The sequence below is a fragment of the Melanaphis sacchari genome, unplaced genomic scaffold, assembly GCF_002803265.2.
Source record: "Melanaphis sacchari strain LSU unplaced genomic scaffold, SCAv2.0 Contig23_pilon_pilon, whole genome shotgun sequence".
NCBI classification, from domain to species: domain Eukaryota; kingdom Metazoa; phylum Arthropoda; class Insecta; order Hemiptera; family Aphididae; genus Melanaphis; species Melanaphis sacchari.
This window is the reverse complement of record NW_020271114.1, coordinates 3212729-3235518: the sequence shown is the minus strand read 5'-3', so window position 1 is coordinate 3235518 and position 22790 is coordinate 3212729. Positions and strand designations below refer to the sequence as shown.

Genomic DNA, 22790 nt, shown 5'->3' with positions numbered 1-22790 from the left:
TGTCTGTGTGTGTGTGTCTGTGTGTGTGTGTCTGTGTGTGTGTGTGTCTGTGTGTGTGTGTCTGTGTGTGTGTGTGTGTGTGTGTGTGTGTGTGTGTGTGTGTGTGTGTGTGTGTGTGTGTGTGTGTGTGTGTGTGTGTGTGTGTGTGTGTGTGTGTGTGTGTGTGTGTGTGTGTGTGTGTGTGTGTGTGTCTGTGTGTCTGTGTCTGTGTCTGTGTGTGTGTGTCTGTGTCTGTGTGTGTGTGTGTCTGTGTCTGTGTGTGTGTGTGTCTGTGTCTGTGTGTGTGTGTGTGTGTGTGTTCAGTGTCTAGGCGTCTGGAAGTTAACTGATGAATATTAAATAATTGAGAACTTATATTTGATAATTTACTTAATATGTATTTAATATACATAGAAAGCCAAGTACTGGACAGATTATGGAAACCAATTGAGTCATAATAATGTATATTTTAAATTGATACGATTTTGTTTTGTAACTTTAAATATTTTTATTACAACTAACAAACTATAGTATTACTATACTAATTAGTGCCAAATTTAGTGAGTTGAACAGAAAACAAATAGAACTAATAAATAATATTACAAACCATGTTTTGACCCAAAAAAAAAAAGAAGATTTAAATAATATTAATGATTTTGTCAAATAATATTAATATCAATTTATTTAAATTTCCATCTTATTTTATATTAAAATATATAATTCACAGCAGTTAATTATTAGATTTTAAAACAATTTCATTAATTTTGTTATTAGATTAAAAGTAAATAACAATTTATTGATATAGTGCTGTATATTTTATGTAAATAAACAAACTAACTCAACATATATTTTTAATATATTCATTTTTTTTTTTTTTTTTTTTGTTATTATTACCAAATTTAATTTTAAGCTTTTATTTTATTTTCACAAATATTAAATATTAGATTTATATTATTAATTAACTAATCAAAACAATTATAAGCATTTAAAATTAAATTGAATACAGTTGATTTTTATAATATGAAATTAACTTATGTTAACAACTTGACATTCTTTCCATCTAAAATTAAAAAAGTTTAGAATTTATAACTAATTTATTTAATAGGTGATATTTATTAATATTGATATTAAGTATTATATAGATTCATGTGCATTCTATGTGGAATTCCATAACTTCTTTATATTTAGTTAAAATTAAACATAATGTTTAGCTAAAAGTAATATTTATTAACATTTTAACTTTGTTATAAAAAAATGAAAAAACTTAAAATTAATAAATTTTGTATTTTGAGTCAAAACAAAGTTAAATTTATACTTGGTAGAGTTCAGTGTTATTTAATTACAACACGTCTAAAACAATGTGTAGTGCACGTGATTATTATTAGGTTTAATTATTATTTATTGTAAGAAAGTTCATTTTTAATTCACAGTATTTAATTTCACGACATATCATCCATCTCAATTCTTCTAATTACCTGAAGCAACAATGGTCTTCTCTGCATTTGAACGCCCATAAGACTGTGTGGTACCATATCACTGTGTGGTAAAGGAGCCCTCATACGGACCTGAAGGGGGGCCACATTAGTTAATGAAATCCCAATTTGTTATAAATTGCGTTTATTATCAAGCACATAAATTAGAAATATTTCACCCAACATTAAATAAACAAAATAAAACAATATATTTTTTCCTTTCCTTAATTTTTACAATTACACATAAATTATACATGTTTTTAAAAAATATATAAATCAGATCAGATGATGTTATCAAATTAAATAAATATTTAACAAACGTATGGTTCAATTGAAAAATGCATGCTTTCTGTCTGAAAGTCTACGAAAAAAAAATATCTAAATGCAAAATAAGAGAAACCACTGAAGGGATTACAACAAATAATTAAACTACTATTATGCTATGATAATGATAAATTATAAAATAATATAAATAAAACTTTACCTGATGTTGTCCTGGGTATGGCGGAGGAGGTCCTGGATAAGGTGGAGGAGGAGCCAACTGACGGGTTTGTTGAACTGTCCCTTGTTGTACAATCTGCTGAGAACCTATTAAACGATTGGGCACAACTGTACGCTGCATTTGAATTAATCGCTGTTGTTGCTGAATAGAGACTAAAAATCGAAATAGGAACAACAATATATAATTTTAAATGTATCAATAGAAAAATTAAAATTTAATATATTACCTTGTCCAATTGGTGACATTTTAGGTATTTGATTATCTCCAGAAAAATTTGACATGAAATTCATATTATTTTCTCTGTTCTGCATCACATTACCTATTTGATTATCTTGAACAATCTAAAATTATACAAAATTAAATTATTATATATCAAATATTTTTTTTAAATATATATTACTTGTGCATTAACAACATTTTGTGAAGTTTCAAGTTTTGGAGAATGAATAATATCTTGTTCAAACTTTTCAATTCCTAATACTGCTACACTATTTTGATCTTTTCTATGATTCAAACTACTCAATCTCTGTAGATCATCCACTTCTTCTTTAGGTTGTTTTGTCTCAATTTCTTCTGAAGACTTATCATTTGGTACTGTTTTATTGTGAGTACTCTTATTGGATTCCTCGTCATCAACAAGATCATATAAGATATTAGTTTTGTTACCACAATCTAAATTATCAAGTTCTGGATCAGCGTATTCCAATATATTAAAGTCAGCTCCCATTTCAGCTAAATACACACATATTTTTAATAATTTATTATCATGTATATAAAAAAGATTAGGTATATTGATAGATAATTTACCTAAAAGTTCATCGTCATCATCTAAATCACCCAAAAGGGCATTGACACCATCAACTTCACCAATATTATTTGGATCTCCTTCTTGTTGTAGTTTTTCTAATTCATCCCTAACACTATCTGTAATTTCTTCACTTCTACTATCTACATTATCAGCACCTAAAACATAAATTTAATTATAGTATTAACTTATATATATGAAATATTCTGTTATATAAAGTTATATTACCATTAATAGAATTTTGCTGAGACTGGTGCTGTAATATATCACCATGTCTACCAACAGATACATTTTGACCAACTATAGATTGGGACATTGAACTAGGATCATTTATAATTGATGAAACTTCATTAATTGGCGCTTGATATTTCTGGTCTAGACTTTCAGATCTTTCTACTAGAAGAAAGTAAATTTTAATTACAAATAATACATTAAATATTTTATTATATTATATAAATTAAATAAATACCTGAAAATGGTTGTTGCTGTTGCTGTTGTTGTTGCAACTGCTGATGTTGCTGTTGATGCTGCTGTTGTTGTTGCAACTGTTGTTGTTGTTGTTGAAGCTGTTGTTGCTGTTGTTGCTGTTGTTGCTGTTGTTGCTGTTGCTGTTGTTGTTGCTGCTGTTGCTGTTGTTGCAATATTTCATATGGCCTAGAAGTTTGTTGTGTCAACGCTTGTTGTGTAATTGGATTTTTAATACCAGATACAAATTGTTGAGCATTTATATTATTATTAATAACTGCACCAGTAGTAGTTGATCGTTGCTGTTGAATTAACAACCGAATTCGTGGATCTGATAGCTAAAAATTTAATTGATGATGATAGTTTTTAAAACAAAAAATTAAAATATAAAATATCTTACTTGGAATTTTTGATCTTGAACTCTGTGCCGAATAACCATTTGAGCATTTGGAGTACCCATTGGCTGAAAAGGCATACGTTGAGTCTTAACAGCACTTGGAGGTAAAGGCTGGCGAAATGTTGGTCCTGAGGATGGAGTTTCAAAATCTTGATTTGGTACACTTTGAGAGCTAATTTCTTGATTTGGTGTATCTTCAGTATTCCATACACGCTGATCAGCCGGTGTTTCTTTTTTAAATTGCTGTCTTTGAAGTAATTCCCTCAAATGTCTTGTCATTTCTTGATTAGCTTGAGGTGATGAAAATACGTCTTCTCGACCTCGTGGAGATGTAGGATTAAAATGAACGTTTCTTTGTTGTTGAACAGCAGAAGTTGAAGATATTGGTGGACTAAATAAGTCTGTTGGTCCAGGTGTTGACTGTGAACGTGTATATTGAGGTGACGGTGATGCTGACGCAGGACTCACAACTCTAGTTACTTTCAATACAGGTGAAGGATATGGAGATCTAGATTGTTGTTGAGAATTCACACTACTGGGACTTTGTAAGGGAGTTAAAGAACCATCCTACAAAATTGAATTAATAAATTAATTTACTAATACTTAATATAAACATAATTAATTTAATTTACCTGATTAGTAGCAACTTGTAATTGAGTAGTCAAATTTGGCGTGTGAATCAACACTTGTTGATCAGAATTAGTAAATTGATTAGTATCAATAGAAAGATTTCTTTGATGAACTGATATACTTCTTTGATATACTATAAAATTATAAAATTATATATATATTTATAAACCAAAGAAAAAACTAATTAAACAGTAAAAAACATTAAATAACATACCTCCTTGAGTACGTTGGTCTTGCATGACTTGCTGCTGTTGGGCAGCTTGTGCCTGTTGTTGTCGCATTGCTTGTAACTGTTTCCACTGGCGTTCATTTTCAGCTTCACGTGACCTTTGTTGAGATATCATTTTATCTTGATCCTATTACCATACAATATGAAACTTAAGTTAATTATATTTCTAAATTTCATTGTAAAAATGAAAACTCAATAAGTTTGAAAATATGAAGAAACAAATATAAGTATAAATTAAAGCTCATTATTATTTTTTTATTATTAATGCATCTGACGAAACAAACAAATAAGGATAATAAATTATATTTTATTTATACATTTAGAAGAAAATTCACCAGAATCCCATTTGGTTTGTACATATTACATACATAAACACTTATTGTTTAAATCTATATATGTATTTTTGTGTACCCCTATAAAATTACATCCACTAACTATGTTTTTGTTAAATAATATATTAATATATATTTATATTGATAAATTGTATTAAATATTATCCATACACCAACCAATTTAAATAACTACAGTACTAAAAAAAATTAAAAGTAAGCTTTGTATTCTAAATAATCTAATTTACTACACAGTACACACCATGCTAATATTCATAACTAACCAACAGCGCTTATTATGCCAAGTATAAAATAAATTCATCAGAATTATAAGCCAAATACTTAAAATATATTTTTAATTGAAGATTTAAAAAAAAAAACCCAGGCAAACCCCAAACTTTCAATGTTTGATATAATATATATGTTTTAAAAACTACCAGACTTGTTTAAAGGGTTCAAATACAGAAAAAAATGTAACCAATGTAGCAGTTTGCTAGAAAAAAAATAGCAGCTATTTGCAATAAAATTTATCATAATTTGTAAAAATTTAATTTATTCATAAAGTTAATAAAGTTGAACAATAACTTTTGTAAATATGAGATATAGCTTATTTTTAAAAGAATTTTCTATATACTGTTTGATTTATATTTAAATTGTTAACATTTTTTTTTTTTAACCATTGCTAAAATAAAAATATAACAAAATAAATTAAATAGAATGCAATAAAATTTAATTTAAAAAAATTCTTGGTTAAAATAACATACAATAAAATTTAATTCTAATTGCATTTGGCCAATACTTTATTTGCAATAAGTCAACCTATTATTACTATAATTCAAATCCATCACCAAAAATAGTTTACAAACATAATAGTCAGCAATATGTTAAGACACCATATGTAAAATTAAACAAATAACAACATTTGATAATTTTCACATAAAAAGATAAAAATTATAACTTATGTAATTAAATAGTAAATACAAAGATTATTTATGGATTTAGAAGCAATATAAGAGTAGCTGGGAATATACTAAAAAACAAAAAAAAAAAAATAGAAGAGGCTGAACAGTCAAATATCCAAAGAAAATCATTTCCCAGAACGTGCAAGTGAACGCTCACCACAGGGTCATAAGTCTCTTGACCGAGGGACGGGAGTGTACGCATTATCTCAGACGGTGTTAGTACACGTATTTGTTGGTCAGACAGCGGAGGTGAAGTGCTGACTGAATTGTTAGTACTGCTAGCAGTTATGTTAGTTTTAGCGCCCTCAGTGCCAGCTGATGATGATTCATTTCTTACCAACTGTACATTACGTATTGTGCCAGTTGGCTGTGATGTGATTATATGTAATAGGTTATTACGTGAATCAGTTTGATTTTTAGTATCTAATGTAGCTAGTATTGAATTGGACATTATTAATGATGGAACTGTTTGTATAATGTGAATACTATTTGGGGGATAATGCAAAGTTCCCCTTTCAGATGAACCCGATGCTACATATTGATATTGAATTGGTTCAGACGAATTCTTCTCAGCAGGAATGATATGAATAGTTCTTAAATTAACAGGATTAGGAGAAGGAGGATTAGGTAAAACTGGTATATATTGTATAGTAGATGGGTGAGTAGGAATAGTTGTAGGAAATGTTTGCTGAGGTGGGTTAGATTCAGGTTCAGGATCAGAAGGCTGTGGAGATTGTGAGTTAGTATGACCATCACCAGCGGCAATTAGTATTGCGGGTTGCATCAGTTCTTTGGTGGGACACACCTCTCCATTGTTAATTGTCGGACTCTGGGTAGCACTAGATGTTGAACTGGTCCTGTTGTCGCCACTGGTACTGTCTTCCTTCACGGCCTGTTTGTGTTGTTATAGAACGGGTGCCATTAAAGAAACAAATCCCAAAAGCAATAAAATGAGAACATATCAACTAAAGATGCTAACACTCTAATGATGGATATCAAATTGTGTTTTTGGATCAGCATTGAGAAAATAACATGTTGAAAATGTAATTTTTTCATAATCATATATTTATTAAAACAAAAAAAAAAAATAATTATATCATATAATTATTTAATAGTTGAAAATCATATACTAATTAATTACCTATAAATAGGAATGGAAAAAAAAGCTCATAAAATATATTCTTAAAAATGAAAATATTACAAAATTTCAAGAAGAAAAAACTTGATTACAAAAAATCAGATTATAAAACTATTTATTATATACAATTGTGTTTATAAGATATAATATAAAATAATCCTATCAGATAACCTAATCAAGTCAACAAATTTCAAAGCATTCAATTATATTACTATATGAAACTTTGAGTATACATTAAATTGTACTAAACAAAAATATATATAAATAAAAACTGTTAAGAATTCTTTTTTTTTTAATTTATCAGTAAATTATTCAAACAAAAATTAATAAATATATGATTTTTTTTTTCTATGAAATTCAATTTAACTGTATTGATTTTCATTAATTAAAATTATATCTAAAAAATATTTTCAACAAGTGTCATGAAGGAAATAATCTATGTGCTTAATCCTAAAAAAATGTGATGATTGAAACAGGATATTTTGAAATTGTTAAATAATAGTTTCCCTTGAGGATCCTAGTACTATAATTCTATTTATTAAATATATTTGGGTTTGTGTGAACTGTATAAATCTAAAAACTGCAGTGTAAAAATTACTAGTGCTTCAATATTATCAATAACTAGACATAACCAATAAAATAAAACCAATATTGTTTTAATTTATCTGTTTTTAATGAATCCCAAAAATGTGCAAAACGCTGTAATTTGTGATTGGCCTAAAACACATAAGTAATATGATGTGTCATACACTTTAATTACCAAAAGCGCTTTGGCCAAGTCACATAAGCACACACAAATAAATTTTAAACTTAAGCCCCAATAAAAAAGCTTCATTTTTTGTAGAGGAACTTTTAAAAATACCATGTATAATCTTCCTATGTACATATACATATTTTTTCTCGCTAGATATTATGGTAGATAAGCTCTCGGGATAAATGCTAATATTAGTCCATGAATTTCACATACCATTATATGATATGGTGCTTGATAAAATTAATTTTCCTCAACAAAAATTTTGCAAAAACTATAATGCTTACCTGTTGCGCTTTTTTCTGTCTCAAATTAGTTCTATTTTCTCTTGCTTTTAACAAAAATGGACTTTTTTGTTCAGGAGACAATGTTCTCCACTTCTTTAATATTTGTCTTGATCTTTCAGGCCAAGCTAAACATTTCAAAAAAAAAAAATTAACATAGTATAAAGTTCTAAAATAAATATATATCATACAAGGAAATTCTGTTTTCCATTCAGGATGGGTAACATTAGCATAAAGTACAGCTGATATTGAAGCTTTAGGTCCTAATGCTTCATCTGCTTCCATTTTTTGAGAATTTCTTTGGCTAGTATTTATTGCTGATGACTGAGATCCAACACCTTCTAAGCTATCTTCACCACCACTATTTTGAACCCAAGGACTATGAGGTTCAGAAAATGCTGGACTAAATTGAGATGGACTACTAAAAAGTTAAATAAAAATGTTTATATTGTTATATTTGTAAAAAGAACATTGTTTATTATAAATAAAAAAATAATGATAATAAATTATTATTACTAACTTGCTATATTCAGAATGATATGGAGACATTGCTGGATAGATAGGAGAAGGCATATTGGTTACTACAGGTGGTAATGCTGGAGCTGGTACTTTCCCACGAGACATATTATTCGGTACACCTAATAATTTTTAAATTAGTTACTTTAAATATTTAATTATAATAAACATGATTTACCGGTACGAGATGGAGACATTATTGGAGCATGATTTTGATTTTGAACCATTACAACTCCATTTTGAGCTGGAGGTATGGCAGCTATATTATTATTACTTATTAATAACATATTAGAGCTACTCGGATCTTGAGATTCTTGTGAAGCGTCATCAGTTAAAACAACTTTGAAAATCTCTTCTACATCCTTACTATCCATATTTGGTAAGCCTGAATTGAAATACAATTTTAATTTGATAATTTTCACTAAGAAACGATAAGTTTAGAAACTAAAAAAAAACGATTTTTATCATTAAATAAAAAATATGTGATATTTTATTAAATATACCAATAATACCAAGATAATAATTTATGATATGATAAAGAAATAGTTAGATTCTGTTGTCATTGATTATCTAATAAAATGAATAATCCAAAGAAAGTGAAAATAAATTTTCTTAAATATAAAACTCTAATTAAACTAAAACCATGGTTATCCATTTACTTAACCATGTTCTTTATTGTAAATACTTATACTTCAATGAATAAATAAATACCCATTAAGCAATTAAGGTCTTATATTTCTGTTTAACTTACTATTATTTAAAAAATATGTGATATAGACCATTTTTATAACTATTATACTTGATGAAATTTTATTTTTAATTGTAAAAATTAAGAATAAAAATATGAATAAGAATTAAATAAGCAAATATTGAGATAAATCTAAAATAATAAAAAAATGTATTAACCTGTCTCTCTGACCATAGAATCAAGATTAAAGTGAGAACCTAGAATTTCACTAAATTCATCTTTTTGAGCTGAAGTGTTAGTTTCGCTTATATCAGGTTCTTCCACTACTAAACCAGTATCTAAGAAAAATATTACAAGTTAAATACCAATTTGTGTTGATATGATTTATTTAAAATACCTTCCATTTCTGTCTTAATACTTCTACTTTGTTCATTCATAATTGAATCTAATAAATTATCAGACAGCAAAATATCTTTAAGTGTATCATTTTCATTTGTTGCCGGTATTTCCTTTTTCTAGAAAAATAGAAAAATCAAAAAACATAAATTTATAATAGTATCCACGTGATATTCATCAAAAAATAATTATTTTTTACAAATTTGCATGCCAGGTAAATATTTATAAGCCGGGTTAAGATTTTATAGCATTTACATATTTTTTATGAGATGTTTAAAATATAGCAGAGTAAGCTAAAAATGTGAATCATGATACAGAAAGCTCAAATTAAAAATTGTATTTTATATATTTTGTGACTTTTTAATTTTTAGTGCTTTTTTTGGACTTGTTGAGACTTTTTTACATTATTACCTACTTTTAAAATCAAAATAGATCATATTTTATGAAATTATATTTTAGTACGGGTTTTTAGATTTTTGTCAATCAAAATCATCAAGTAAATTGTAAATGTTTAGATTAAGTAAATAGACCAGTTACGTTGATGTAACATCATACAATTACAGTAATAATATAATATTACAATAATTTTGTATTAGGTATTTGGTTTTAAATTTGGTTATCAGCTGGTTTTGATTGGTTTTTTTTTTTGTCTATTTATAGTGTACAATTTTTTTATTTTGCTTATTTGTTGTTTTAATTGCATATTCTTAATGCATATTTAGTAATATTTAAGGTAATATAACGCAAATTTATGACATTTTAAAAGTGCTATAAAATCACAACCCTGTTTATAAGAAATTAAACTTAAATAACTATTTTAATTTAATGTAACTTGCAAATGTGCTGCTATATAAAAGAAATATATAAACTGCTTTATACAAAAAAATACAGTAAGCATCAACTAGAAATTGTTTTTCTAACATATTCTTATCAGAAAAAACTAACTTAAATTTCATATATTGAAACTCATTGTATTCCGTTAAAACGATTAAGAAACATTACTCACATAGCTTTCATTGAAACGGAAGTAAAAGTAATGTATAATAGTATAATTATAGAAATTTAATTTTAATTTTCAAATTTATATATAGAATACTTATTCATTTATAAATAGCTTAAAATTGTAGGTAGAAATATTGTACAAGTTTGGAAATATTTTAAAAATATTTTTAAATCTAAAATTGATTACAATAAATATTTAACAAAGCTTTAAAATTAAATATCTTCTCACAAATATAACTTTTCCATCCAGTTACTTACTCACATCAGCTCTTTTAAAAACATTTAACTTACTTTTTCAGCAACCTTTGGTTGTTCATTGAGTTCAATTATCTCTTTCTTAATATTAAAACATTTATTAACCACATCTTCTTTTGTTTGTTGTTTAACTTTAATATCTTCCATAATTTTCAATTCAGCCTAATAAATGAATGTAAAAATTATTTAATGTAAATTAATTAATGTTACATAAAAAAACTTTTAATGTAATAAAATTTAACCTGAGAAAGTTCAATTGTTTTGTTATCTTCTTCTTTTTCTTCTACTTCTTCAGACTCACTACTATCCAAAATCTGTGCAGCAACATTACAGGCATCCAACAAATCACGACCAAAAAATGCATCTTGTATATAGTTTGGGTAATTTTCAGCAATTTTACTCTTAGGTTTTTTCCACCGATTTTGTTTTCGCCTTGGTTTATTATCTTCACCATCCCCATCTTGAGTATTATCTTCATCTTTATCTTTAGCTCGGGGCATACGACCTCTAACAACAAATCCACCAATACCTAATTTTTGAAGATTTCTAACTCGTTTTCGACGCAGAACCATTACACCCGAATCTAATGTTAAAATACTAAAACCTTCAGGTGGTTCAGGAGGACGACCATCATCACGTGGCTGTATTGTCATCCCTTCTTTATAAATAGGTTCTGGTTCACTTGGTTCTTCTTTAATGTCATCAAAATCCATCTTATAAGCATCATCATGATCTAAAGAATCATTAATAGTATCTAAAAATAAATTTAATAAACGTTTTTAAAATCACAAAAGTATAATATAAATAAATGATCTAAACAAATAAAATTTTACCTCTACTATTACACACAACAGATTCAATAGCTGCCATAATAGCAGCTTCTTTTTCCAATTGTGCTTTTTTTAAGTCTTTTCGCTTTTTACGTTGATGTGATATTTCTATACCACTTGTTAGAAACTTCATATGTTGAAAACCCGATTCAGATAAATGAATTCCATCCATAAAGCATTCATTATTCCCTTTAGCTGCATCTGGACTATTATCACGTGATGAAATTTTCTGTTTAATTTTAGGACTTGAGATATGTGCTAAATGTGCTGGAACTGTTCCACGAGGACGACATAGTAAACAACTATAGCCATCTTCTGCACATTTTTCTGCGTCATCTTCGTTTTCAATTTTATCACATTTTCCATGAAGCCATCTAAAAAACAAAATGTAAAAATCATAATTTTGAACTAAAATTTTAGTAATATTAAATATAAAAATATACCGATCACACTGGGAACACTTAATAATCAATTGACTATCAGTATAAGATTCTTGACATGATGGACAGATGCTACGAGATGCACAAGGTCCACATTCAGTATAATTATTCAACCAAGAACAATTGAAGCCTGGATCATTTGAACCACAAGTCAAGCATTGAGCACACCTTTAAAAATAAAATTTTTAATTAAATTCAATTTAACTAAAAAATTAATTTATAATACTTACCACTTGCATTTCCAAGTACCTCTAGGGACATAATCAAGTTTTGGATCAGTACAATAAATATGATAAGAAATATCGCATTCATCACAAAGAATAAGTCTAGACTCATCATTACGTTGCCCACACCCTTCACAAACTGTACAATCTAAACATCTCCATCCTTTTTGAAGAATAACTTTGGTTACCTATTAAATAAAATAATCAAGATAAATAAAATATTTGAAAATCATAATTGTGTACATTAACTTACTTTAACATTCACGCAAAAAGGATGATAGCACTGACCACACTGAGAACACGAAATAAGACATGCTTCTTGGTCTGTACCTAAAGATCCACACATAACACATATATCTTGACCAAGTACAAATTTATCTTTAGCAGAGCATAAAACAATTCGATTTTCATTATTTGGGTCAATATCAGTTGAAGAATTTTTGGAGTTTATGTCAGATGAAGGCCTCTGTAAAATAGTTTTAAATAAGTTCAAATTGATAAAACTTGAACAAAATTTTTTAACTACTAACTTGTAATCCAAGACCAGGTACACCAAAAAGGCCTCGCATTCTTCCTCGAGGTCTTTTTCTAGGAAATTCTACAAGGCGTTGTCCCTTTTTCTGGTACATGGGTTTTAATGCAGCAGTGAGTTTTCCTAAACCTTTAGCACGCCCAGCATATCCAGATAGCAGTAACCGTTTCTTAGTTACTTTGCATGCAGCATATGGTTTTCCTTTACCCAAACCATAGCCACCCATTCGACCAACATCATCAAAATCTTTATTACTCTATAGAACAGAATACAGAATTTTCTAACTATTTATTAATTTATTTAATCATTATTATATACCTTGAACTCTAAGTCATGTTCAGGTTGATTAACATCTATTGAACTATTTGAATCTCCAAATTCTTCATATCCATCACGGCGCTGCTGTACAGCATTTTTACATAAAGGACACATATACTCAGATGCTGAGCTTTTGCTGTGGCTAGTTATATACTCAGCCTCTGGATCACAAGCACCATGTATATATTTTCGACATGATATGCATTGAACCATTTCTCGATGAGCAGCAGCTCGATAAGCTCGATGACAAAGTGGACATGAAGAACCTTTATTACGTTGCTGATAACAAGAATCACAAACTGTATAATGAGCATGCCATCGAGATGATAACCCAGCACCTGGGGTACGAGAACCACAATCTGTGCATACTCGACAACACTGAAATAAAATAATAATAAAAATAGTCAATATTGATTGATATTCTAAGCACAATTTATAAAACTTAGTAAACACTCAATAAAATTTGAATATCAAATTAATAATAAAAGAATAGTGGATGTGTATTGAATTACTTTGCATTTCCATCCAATTTTAGGTATAGTTGTCACTTGAGGTCTTAAACATCCAGGATGATAAGCTTTATCACAACCTTCACATAACATAACTTTAGTCTGTTCAGCTGGTTGCCGACAAACTTGACAAATTCGACAATTACCACATTGCCATCCAGCTCTTACTCCTTAGAATTTAAAATATTTAAAATAAAAAAAGCAAACATAAAAATAACTTAATTGCTCATACCTGGGAGTAGAGCTAATCCAATACAAACACCATGGTAATGGTTACCACATACTGTACACATCATTAAATTAGAAACGTCTCCAAGAGTTGAGCAAATACCACAAGCAACATTGGCAGAAAGTTCTATAATCAAATAATCAATTAACACAAATTTCAATAACATTCCAATACTATAATTACCCATTAAAGGAACATGGTCAAGATGAGAATTGCATATTAAAGCTGGTACACTCATCTCTTGAAAAGAAGCAGAAGCAAAAATACAAGGATAGTGAAAATATTTCAAACAATTAGTGTATGTACATGGAGCACTGGCACCTAAATGGCCACAGTAAGAACATCGTCGCATTAAGCTCTCCAAAATAAGTTCAGGTACATTTTCCAATGAATCAGATGCATCAGATTTTACACCTTGAGTCCAGGAAGCACAAAATTGATGTACATAAACATAACCATTTGATTCAAATTGTTCATATAATGTGTTTAAATCAGGAACATCCAAATGACCAATAACACTAAGTTCATCCACAGGTTCAAAACTACAGGTTGAAAATTGTTGTTGTCTAAAAGTAATGGTAAAACAAAATTTCATGATAAATTAATTGTATTAATATATTTGAAAATACTATAGTGCAAGTTATTGATAATAAGTAGAATTTATTTAACAATATGAAAAATAAAACTTACTTAAATTTAGCAGCAGATTTTTGCCTTCTATACTGTATAATTGGTGCCATTTCAGCAGTTGGTGATTGTAATGGCATCGGAGTTAATTGTTTAGTAACTAATTGCTTAATAAAATCATCTAATGTCGACTTAAATTCTTTATCCCATTCTAACCTTAGAAGAGATCCTTGTCCAAGTTGACTTCGTTCTCCCAAATTACAAAATGCACATACTTTTCCTGGCCTAAAAATAAAAATATTAGTGAAACAATCAAAACAAATATTATAAACTATTTACCAAGTCTCTTGATATAATACATTTCTATCATCAATAGTAAGATCAACTGATGAAGAAGTAGGAGGAGTATTTTCATCAGTTCGGGAAACATTTGGAGATTTACCTTCAGCATCTTCCCTATTAATAATTCAAATTAAAAAATTATGTTAAATTAATTATTTCAGCTTCTATCTAATATACATTTATTTATTACCTTCTCCATCTTTTAATTTTTAAATTCAATTTTTTCATTTGTAAAGGACTATCATAAGATGTTGTAGGTGTAATAGCATTTCTGCCAGGAGAACATGATGCAGTTTCTTCAAAATTACCTTCTAAAAATAAATATTTGCAACACAATTAATATACTTCATAAAACTGTATGTATAAAACTAATGTACCATCTGTCTTAACAGCAACATCATTAGGAGTTTGATTAGAAGAAGTTTCATCAACTGATATAGAAGCTGCTTCTGTAGAAATACGTGAACAATCTTCTTCTTGATAATCTGGATCATCATCCATGTCTTCATTATCATCCTCATCATCATCTTCATCATCCTCCTCATCATCATCATCTAACATAGGAGCACCATTGTCAACATCTTCATCAGAACATGGATCTTCATCTATGTCCATTTCGTCAGATTTATCTAAAGATGTCTTAGACATCTTTGATTTGTCATTATCCATTTTCTAAACAAGATATAATATATTTAAAGACTTAAGACACTTTTAAAAGGTTAATGCTAATGGTGTTAATATAATTTACTATTATAATTAAAGAATAGTAATATTTATTACAATATTTAAATGTTCATGGCTGTAATTAGTGATATAAAAGTAATTAACTAATTTTCCATCACTAGTTCACTACCAAAAACAATTAATAGAATTCTTATCAGAATTTCTTATTATTTTCAAAGATTAAGTTTAATAAATGCTTCTGCAAGTTAATTATTTGTATTAAAATAACAAAATTATTATTACCTATAATAAATACAACAATACGATAAAGTGAGAAGTTATGATTTTTAATGTATCTACATTAAATAACATAAAAACCACTTTTAACATAAATGAGTATAAATCATGACATTTAAAATTAATAATAAATCTAAAAATCAATTAAAATTTAATATAATAAAATGCAAATATAAATAGATTATAAAATAATAAAAGTATCTAATTAAATAATTATTTATAGCTTTTCTTGAATATTTTATTTTAATAACTTAACAATATACCATTTAATGTAAAAAATATAAATTGTAGTATACTCATATATATTTATACAATGTCATATATTATACAAATTGTAATAACACAAAACAATTAAAGGTTAAAAAACCACAATGATACACTAAATTAAGAATATTTCATTTAATTCCTAATATAATCTATCTATAAATTATAGGAATGAGCTACAACTTATTTCCTCATTGCACTAACTACCAAATTTACAAGAATTTGTTTAAAAGTTAACGCATGTATGTTTTATAGTCAAAATTTTAATTGCATATTGTTTTGGAAAGGTATCAAAATTTTAAACAAGGGATTTAAAAATTTTTCATATGTCTATAGACTATAGGTACAAAATCAGAGTACATTAATGTTTAAAAATATTTATTTTTTTATAACAAAAATATTTTTGTTTATAGCATTAATATATAAAATACAACTATAACTTACAAAAATAAATACACATAATATTCAAATTCAACTAAAAAATACAATTTTATCATTTAAGTTCATAAATATTAAAAATAAAAACTACAATTTAACATTTTTACACATTAAAAATGAATAATAATAAAATATGCAAATATCATGAAACAAATAAATTATTCGATGTCTCAGTAAGTTGCATCTAACACAAGACTAATATCAAATATTGCTAACAATCCCCATTTATAATCCCCTTTGCACAAGCATAGTCTATCATCTAAAAATGGTCGACTCTCTTGTGTATGATGGACAACGAAAGATGAATTGTAGACGGCTAGTCGCCAATCTAGTGATGGTGTCGACGAGGGGGGAACAAAAAACTGCCCAAAAACGCAGAGTTTGCGGATTATACGGCGAAATACGCGGGAGACAAGTTCACCGGGCCGTCCTCTTGAATGAGTAGGCCAGCGGCAACGAACACGAAAAGCTCTGTCGTACGATCATAACGATCAATCCACAGGTATGAGCAGTGGGTTAGCGTATTATGAATTCAATGGTGGCGGCGAAACACTTACTTTGTGTTTGATCGTCGGCGACCGCAGTCGGGCAAAAAAGCATACTATTTGGCGGTAAATCAGTGGACCGCTTTGCCTTCAGGAATTGGGCGGGAATGGTAGTGGTGAAACGCTATCCGTTACGCCGAGGAGCTTTAGACCGGAGATTCCTTACATGGCGAATGGGCGCGAAGAAGCGGCTGGAGCACAAAAACTATCGACACACTACGGAGCGAGGCGTCGCCGTCGTCGTCGCGGCGATATTTATCGTCGTCGTCGTGTTTAGCGGCGGCGGCGGCGGCGGCGGCAACAGCGTCAGAGGCGGCTGTCGTCGGATAACGCGCGGGTGAGCGCGAACAACGACGCGAAAACGTAAACCGACGAAAACCGTACTGTAGCCCTACGGGAACGAGAAAAACATTTTTTCACATTATCGGATAATCAAAACAAATCGACAACAGCCTGGTACCACCGCGGGCTAACCAACAGGCTTGCCAACACTACGATGGCGGCGTGTCGCGCGCGCGTCCCCATCAGAGAATTCAGAAATTGTCCGTGGAGGCAGTGACGACTTGTGAAGCGGTGTTCCCCCCTCTTACCGTGAGCGATAGCCAAGGTCCACTGACCATATTATAGTTATACCAAACAACGAAAATATATTTTATATTCGCCATTAGGATATTTTATCGATACCAAATATTTGGAAGTAGGAGACTTGGACAAATGTCTCTTCGGACTTTGGACTTTTGCGCTTCCCACCGTTCAACTGTTCATTAGAGACGTCATGGTGTGACGATGACGAATTGTCTATGAATTATGACTTTAACAAGTCCCTCAACTGCTACTAACAATCACATACATTGATACATTTGGAGCTTTTTGGTTAGATACTAACTCGACTAAGTAACTAGTTATGTTTCCTTTGACTTATTAGCCAAATCATACTTTTGTGCAATAAGTACGGTTAAAGTCGTTAAAGATAATTTTACTCTTTAATCGTGGTAGTGTGGTATTTATGGTACGATCTACGGACAGTTATGTTGTCAGCTTTTGGAACATAAACTCAAAACACGCGCACCGCGTATGTGAACGTGAAATGCCGTACGGTCTAGAGCAGTAGTCGGCAATAGGCGGCCCGCGGGCCAAATCTGGCCCGTGAAGGAAAAATAAAAAATATTTTTTTTTAATAATGCTGGTTTTCCTCACATAATATATATTTTATCTATTTTATGATGTATTTAGAGATTACGATGGTGTTTATCGTTTATTGCTATTTACAATAATAGCTGCGATAACACAATTATTAACAACTAATATAGTAATATCTGAGTTTTTAGTTTTTACTGGCCCTCGAAATTCTCTTTTTTTTTTTTGATTTTCTGGACCTCCATATAATTGAATTGCCGACCCCTGGTCTAGAGCGATAACGAATTTATTAATTATTATATCATGTGACACATAACTTTTTAAACGAATTTAAACTCTTATCGGACTAATCGTGCTCGTAACCAGATATTATGATGTTCACTAACACATAAATTGTAAATTACACATAATTATAATTTATAAAGAGATATTCTTTGAAAAAATTTCTTTGTCATTAATGTAAGTCATTCATTTTACGTACTATAATGCATATTGGATTAATCTTTTTTAAAAAAATTTGTTTTTATTTATTTCCAATGACTGAAATATAACGTTGTAGCGACTAACAGTGACGTGCCCACGGGGAAGATGATAGAGATTAATTCCCCCCTATTGGACCAAGAAAAATTATTAGGTTATTAGGTGTATCTAATTTTTTTATCTTATGACATTTTTTTTTTGCCATATATTTATATGCGCCCCCTCCCCCAAATTAAATTTAAAAAAATATTGGGCCCCAAGCTTTTTATATTTGATACCATTTTTTTTTTTCTGCTTTTTCGACTATACTATAACGCGACCCGTGACCCATAATTTAAGAACCTCTGGTCTAGGACCTAAAATAGTGTTAATTCAAACCTTCTTTGAACCCCCCCCCCCCATTTCAAAATCCTGAGCACGCCACTAGTGACTATATAGTGTTGTACGATAAAAACTATAATATAATCGAGTATTCACTATTCGAGTGATTGGCTGAGATTCTCAACCAGGATTGGGAAGAAATTACTTACCGAGCTGTCCAGTGTCCACCTAGACCGGCCCAAGTTCCTAAACAATTTTTTTCTTAACCTATCAAATTTTATTAGTATCAAGCCCAGATCAAGAGCTTCAGGGGCCCAGAAGCCAATACATGGTTGTGGTCCCTCGTCAATAAAAACAATTCTTTAAAATTATAAAATTATACAATAAAACAAATTTAAACATTTTTATTTCAGTATAATAACGATTGATGAGGATAAAAATATTAAAAAAATATTATATTTTTATTAAAATATATTATATTTACACATAAAGTTTTGTTTATGTAAACAGGTTTAGTCGGTAGGTATCTGAATTATGAGTATCCATGACCGAAACAGTCACATAAACAAATTTTCCCAATTCTATTTTTAAATACAGTAATATCAAAATATAATATGCCTATTCCCAACAAACACAAACCTGGCTATGACGCTATGTGTCCCCACTTACCATACTATTGGTGGTAAACACAGTCGACGGACTCCATCGACTGTTAGCTCAAACAAGAAAAAAATAAAAATATTTTTGTAGGTACTAATGTAGGTACTATAAAAAGTACAAATTTAATTATCACTTAATGTAATTTTAAACCGAGAAGACTATGGGCCCTTATTCCTTAACATACGTGGGCCCCGGGGACTTGGCCTTTCCTGGCCCCCCCTTAATCCGGGCTTGATTAGTATATAACAAGATTTAATTTATAGACCCTTAATGTCTACAACAAGCACTACTATATATAGCTGTCATTATATCAATATAACGATTTTTATCATAGATTACATATTTACATTTTAGAATCAAATTTTTGTCTTTTGATGTAAAATAAATTATGGATAAGATATTTCCACTGATTCAAAATATCATCAAACCGGCCCAAATCTTTCGAATTGTTAACGGCCCACCGGGTTTTGCCCGGTAGCCCGCCGGCTCCTTCCGGGCCTGGCTGAGAAACTTCTGAGAAAAATATCTTTTACACGATATAAACGATATAAATTACAATATTATTTTTACTAAGTTCACAACGTAGATCCATCGATTGATCGCGATGTAGAATACTTATCGCTTAAAATATAAATTTCAGAGTTATATTTTTTCTACCGAAATTTAATGAGCCGATTGATGGAAACGATTATATTTACACTGCATTGCGTACATTTATCTACAATTTTCAACTTAAATATTATTGCGACCATAAACTGAACGGAGCGACAGTTTAGTATTACAGAAAACGTCGGAGCCTAGAGGGCAGATGAACAAAAACAGAATATCATTTTGATATCATATTATAACATAAGTATTTGTTGACGGAAGATATAGTATTTATATTATAGAAAACATGTTCGAATTACTAACACCATTGATTATTCTATAATCAATGCTAACACTAATCACTGCTATTTTTTGTGAAGAATCAAAATTTAGAGCATGGATCATTTGCTCCCTTTAAATACTTAACTAATTTAAGAAGGTATGTTCATTAGTTACAAACAAAACTTACTTACTGTGTTATGTAAACTGAAGATTACAAGACAGTGGTGAATAGAACAATACCTATCATAATTACTTTTCCGAATTTTCGGCTACATCATACATTCATACGTGTTGACAATGGCATTAGACATGTTATGCAGTCTAGTGACAAGACTATCGTTTCCAGACTTTCAATTTATTCTAACCTAGTTCGTGCTAATTATTTTTATTAGTGAGTCGAATAATGTGACTGTGCGAAACAATAAATAATGTATTAAAAATTAAAATACTATATAACATAGGTTCTTAACCGGGGGTCCATGGACCCCTTGAAGGTCCATAGATGGTTACTCAGGAGTCCACTAAGACATAAATTTGTTTCGATAGCGTTTTTAAGATAATAATAATATAATGTCTTGCTCGCATTTATTTAATTATTATTATTATTTTTTTTTTTGGCGGGGGTCCGTGATTATATTTTGTACTTAAAAAGGATCCATGGACCAGAAAATGTTGAGAATATAATGCTATATAGTAAATAATGGATGATTAATTTAACAAAAGACTTGTTATTTCAAAAAACATCGACGATTTTGAAAAGTTACTTAATTTTTCATAAGTTTAAATTGTTACAAAACATTATAGAAAATAAAATGTATTTTACAATTTTTTATTGTCATACTATCTTAAATTTTTCACTTTTTTGAAAGACAACGTACATTTTAAATAATAAATTTCATATTCCTATAAGCAAAATATTCTTTACGTAGTATTCTAATCCACAAAAATTAAATTTCGAACAAATACTTTACTAGTTTAATTTAAATAATATTTAAGTTTAGGTAATTACAGATAGTAGAATATAATTAATCAAGATTTTTTCAGGTATTCGGATATTCCTATACCACTCCACTCAACTCAAATAAATTTTGAAAATATTAATAAGTTATAGCTTTAATTTTATTAAAAAATAAAAATACATGTTGTCATAAGAAAAAGTAATAAAATAAAAAATAATAAATACAATTGTATTAGAAAAATTTTGTTTTTTATGATTTAAAATTATATGGAATAAATATTTTCAAAAATATCAATTATTTTTTGAATGATGCAAGTGACCTAAAATAAATGTATCTCTTGGTATATATTCATTATACCTATAAAGTATTTACGAACTTTGTTCGTGACTTTTATTAGTAAAAAAAATAACTTAAACCATCAGCAGAAAAAATAATTCATGTATCCGTGGATATATATTTTAACATCAATAAAATCATCATATTATATACACTTTACACATAAATACATAGTACCTATCATTGTCTGTATTATCAATGGACAATGATACTATAAAATAAATGATACAAAGAATCTTTCGTTGTGTTATTATATTTATTATGTTGCTGGATTCTGATTTTTGCTTAAGATTTTTGAATTTTGTATCTTAGTGAACATTTATTATTATTCTAATTCTTAAGCAATAAGTGTAATAATCAGTAGACAGTAGATAGTACCACTATTTATTACATATTATAATACTAAAAAATGTCACATTTCGAGATCGTAAAGATTGGCTTTTCTATTTTTTTACTATATAAATGTACATTTCAAGTAAATATTTAATCTACTAGCTATAGCAGTGTTCAAAAAAAAAAAACAGACAAGTAGAACCACTCTGCTGTACATTATAGATGTCGAATGGGTCACTATTATGAATGTCAGAATGATTTTAAGCGGAAACAATCTGTTAATCTAAATATAATATAAATTTTAATATTACCAAGTACATTCTGTGATATATATATATATATATTACATAACTATTAAAGTCATTAATTTTACTTTTGGTATTACACTTATTACAGTAACCGGTAAGTTGACATAATTTTTTTCTTGAATAATATAGTTGTAGTATTAAATCATAAAAATTTGTATCGCTCGAAATTTGAATTTATCTTCCTATAAATACCATAAAACACCAAAAACAGATTCATAATATGAATAAATATTATCTTAAAATAAATCAAAAATGTCATTAGGTATAGTAAAACTTATAATATTATAATATACGTATAAGTTTTAAATGTATACGAATGTTTTTAGAG

At 28.9% G+C, this 22790-nt stretch overlaps 1 protein-coding gene across 1 annotated transcript in view; it reads right to left on the bottom strand.

Annotated features, from left to right (window-relative positions):
* LOC112594811 (histone-lysine N-methyltransferase 2C-like) overlaps window positions 1-17470 on the bottom strand; it is a 30396-nt gene extending 12926 nt beyond the window's left edge. Inside the window, exons 1-33 of the mRNA XM_025339817.1 lie at window positions 17071-17470; window positions 15229-15523; window positions 15042-15162; window positions 14849-14965; window positions 14573-14794; window positions 14066-14448; window positions 13886-14008; window positions 13657-13823; window positions 13145-13522; window positions 12825-13082; window positions 12548-12760; window positions 12301-12482; window positions 12074-12238; window positions 11634-12004; window positions 11043-11554; window positions 10837-10962; window positions 9545-9662; window positions 9366-9485; window positions 8638-8844; window positions 8464-8581; window positions 8135-8364; window positions 7947-8071; window positions 5928-6662; window positions 4465-4606; window positions 4253-4383; window positions 3624-4187; window positions 3228-3561; window positions 2987-3154; window positions 2761-2916; window positions 2354-2685; window positions 2180-2294; window positions 1936-2105; window positions 1455-1544 (exon numbers count right to left, since the gene is read on the bottom strand). Coding sequence (XP_025195602.1) covers window positions 1455-1544; window positions 1936-2105; window positions 2180-2294; window positions 2354-2685; window positions 2761-2916; window positions 2987-3154; window positions 3228-3561; window positions 3624-4187; window positions 4253-4383; window positions 4465-4606; window positions 5928-6662; window positions 7947-8071; window positions 8135-8364; window positions 8464-8581; window positions 8638-8844; window positions 9366-9485; window positions 9545-9662; window positions 10837-10962; window positions 11043-11554; window positions 11634-12004; window positions 12074-12238; window positions 12301-12482; window positions 12548-12760; window positions 12825-13082; window positions 13145-13522; window positions 13657-13823; window positions 13886-14008; window positions 14066-14448; window positions 14573-14794; window positions 14849-14965; window positions 15042-15162; window positions 15229-15520 — 7485 coding nt within the window. The 5' untranslated portion in view covers window positions 15521-15523; window positions 17071-17470. The remainder of the gene's footprint in view (window positions 1-1454; window positions 1545-1935; window positions 2106-2179; window positions 2295-2353; window positions 2686-2760; window positions 2917-2986; window positions 3155-3227; window positions 3562-3623; window positions 4188-4252; window positions 4384-4464; window positions 4607-5927; window positions 6663-7946; window positions 8072-8134; window positions 8365-8463; window positions 8582-8637; window positions 8845-9365; window positions 9486-9544; window positions 9663-10836; window positions 10963-11042; window positions 11555-11633; window positions 12005-12073; window positions 12239-12300; window positions 12483-12547; window positions 12761-12824; window positions 13083-13144; window positions 13523-13656; window positions 13824-13885; window positions 14009-14065; window positions 14449-14572; window positions 14795-14848; window positions 14966-15041; window positions 15163-15228; window positions 15524-17070) is intronic.
* Between the last annotated feature and the right edge of the window lie 5320 nt (window positions 17471-22790).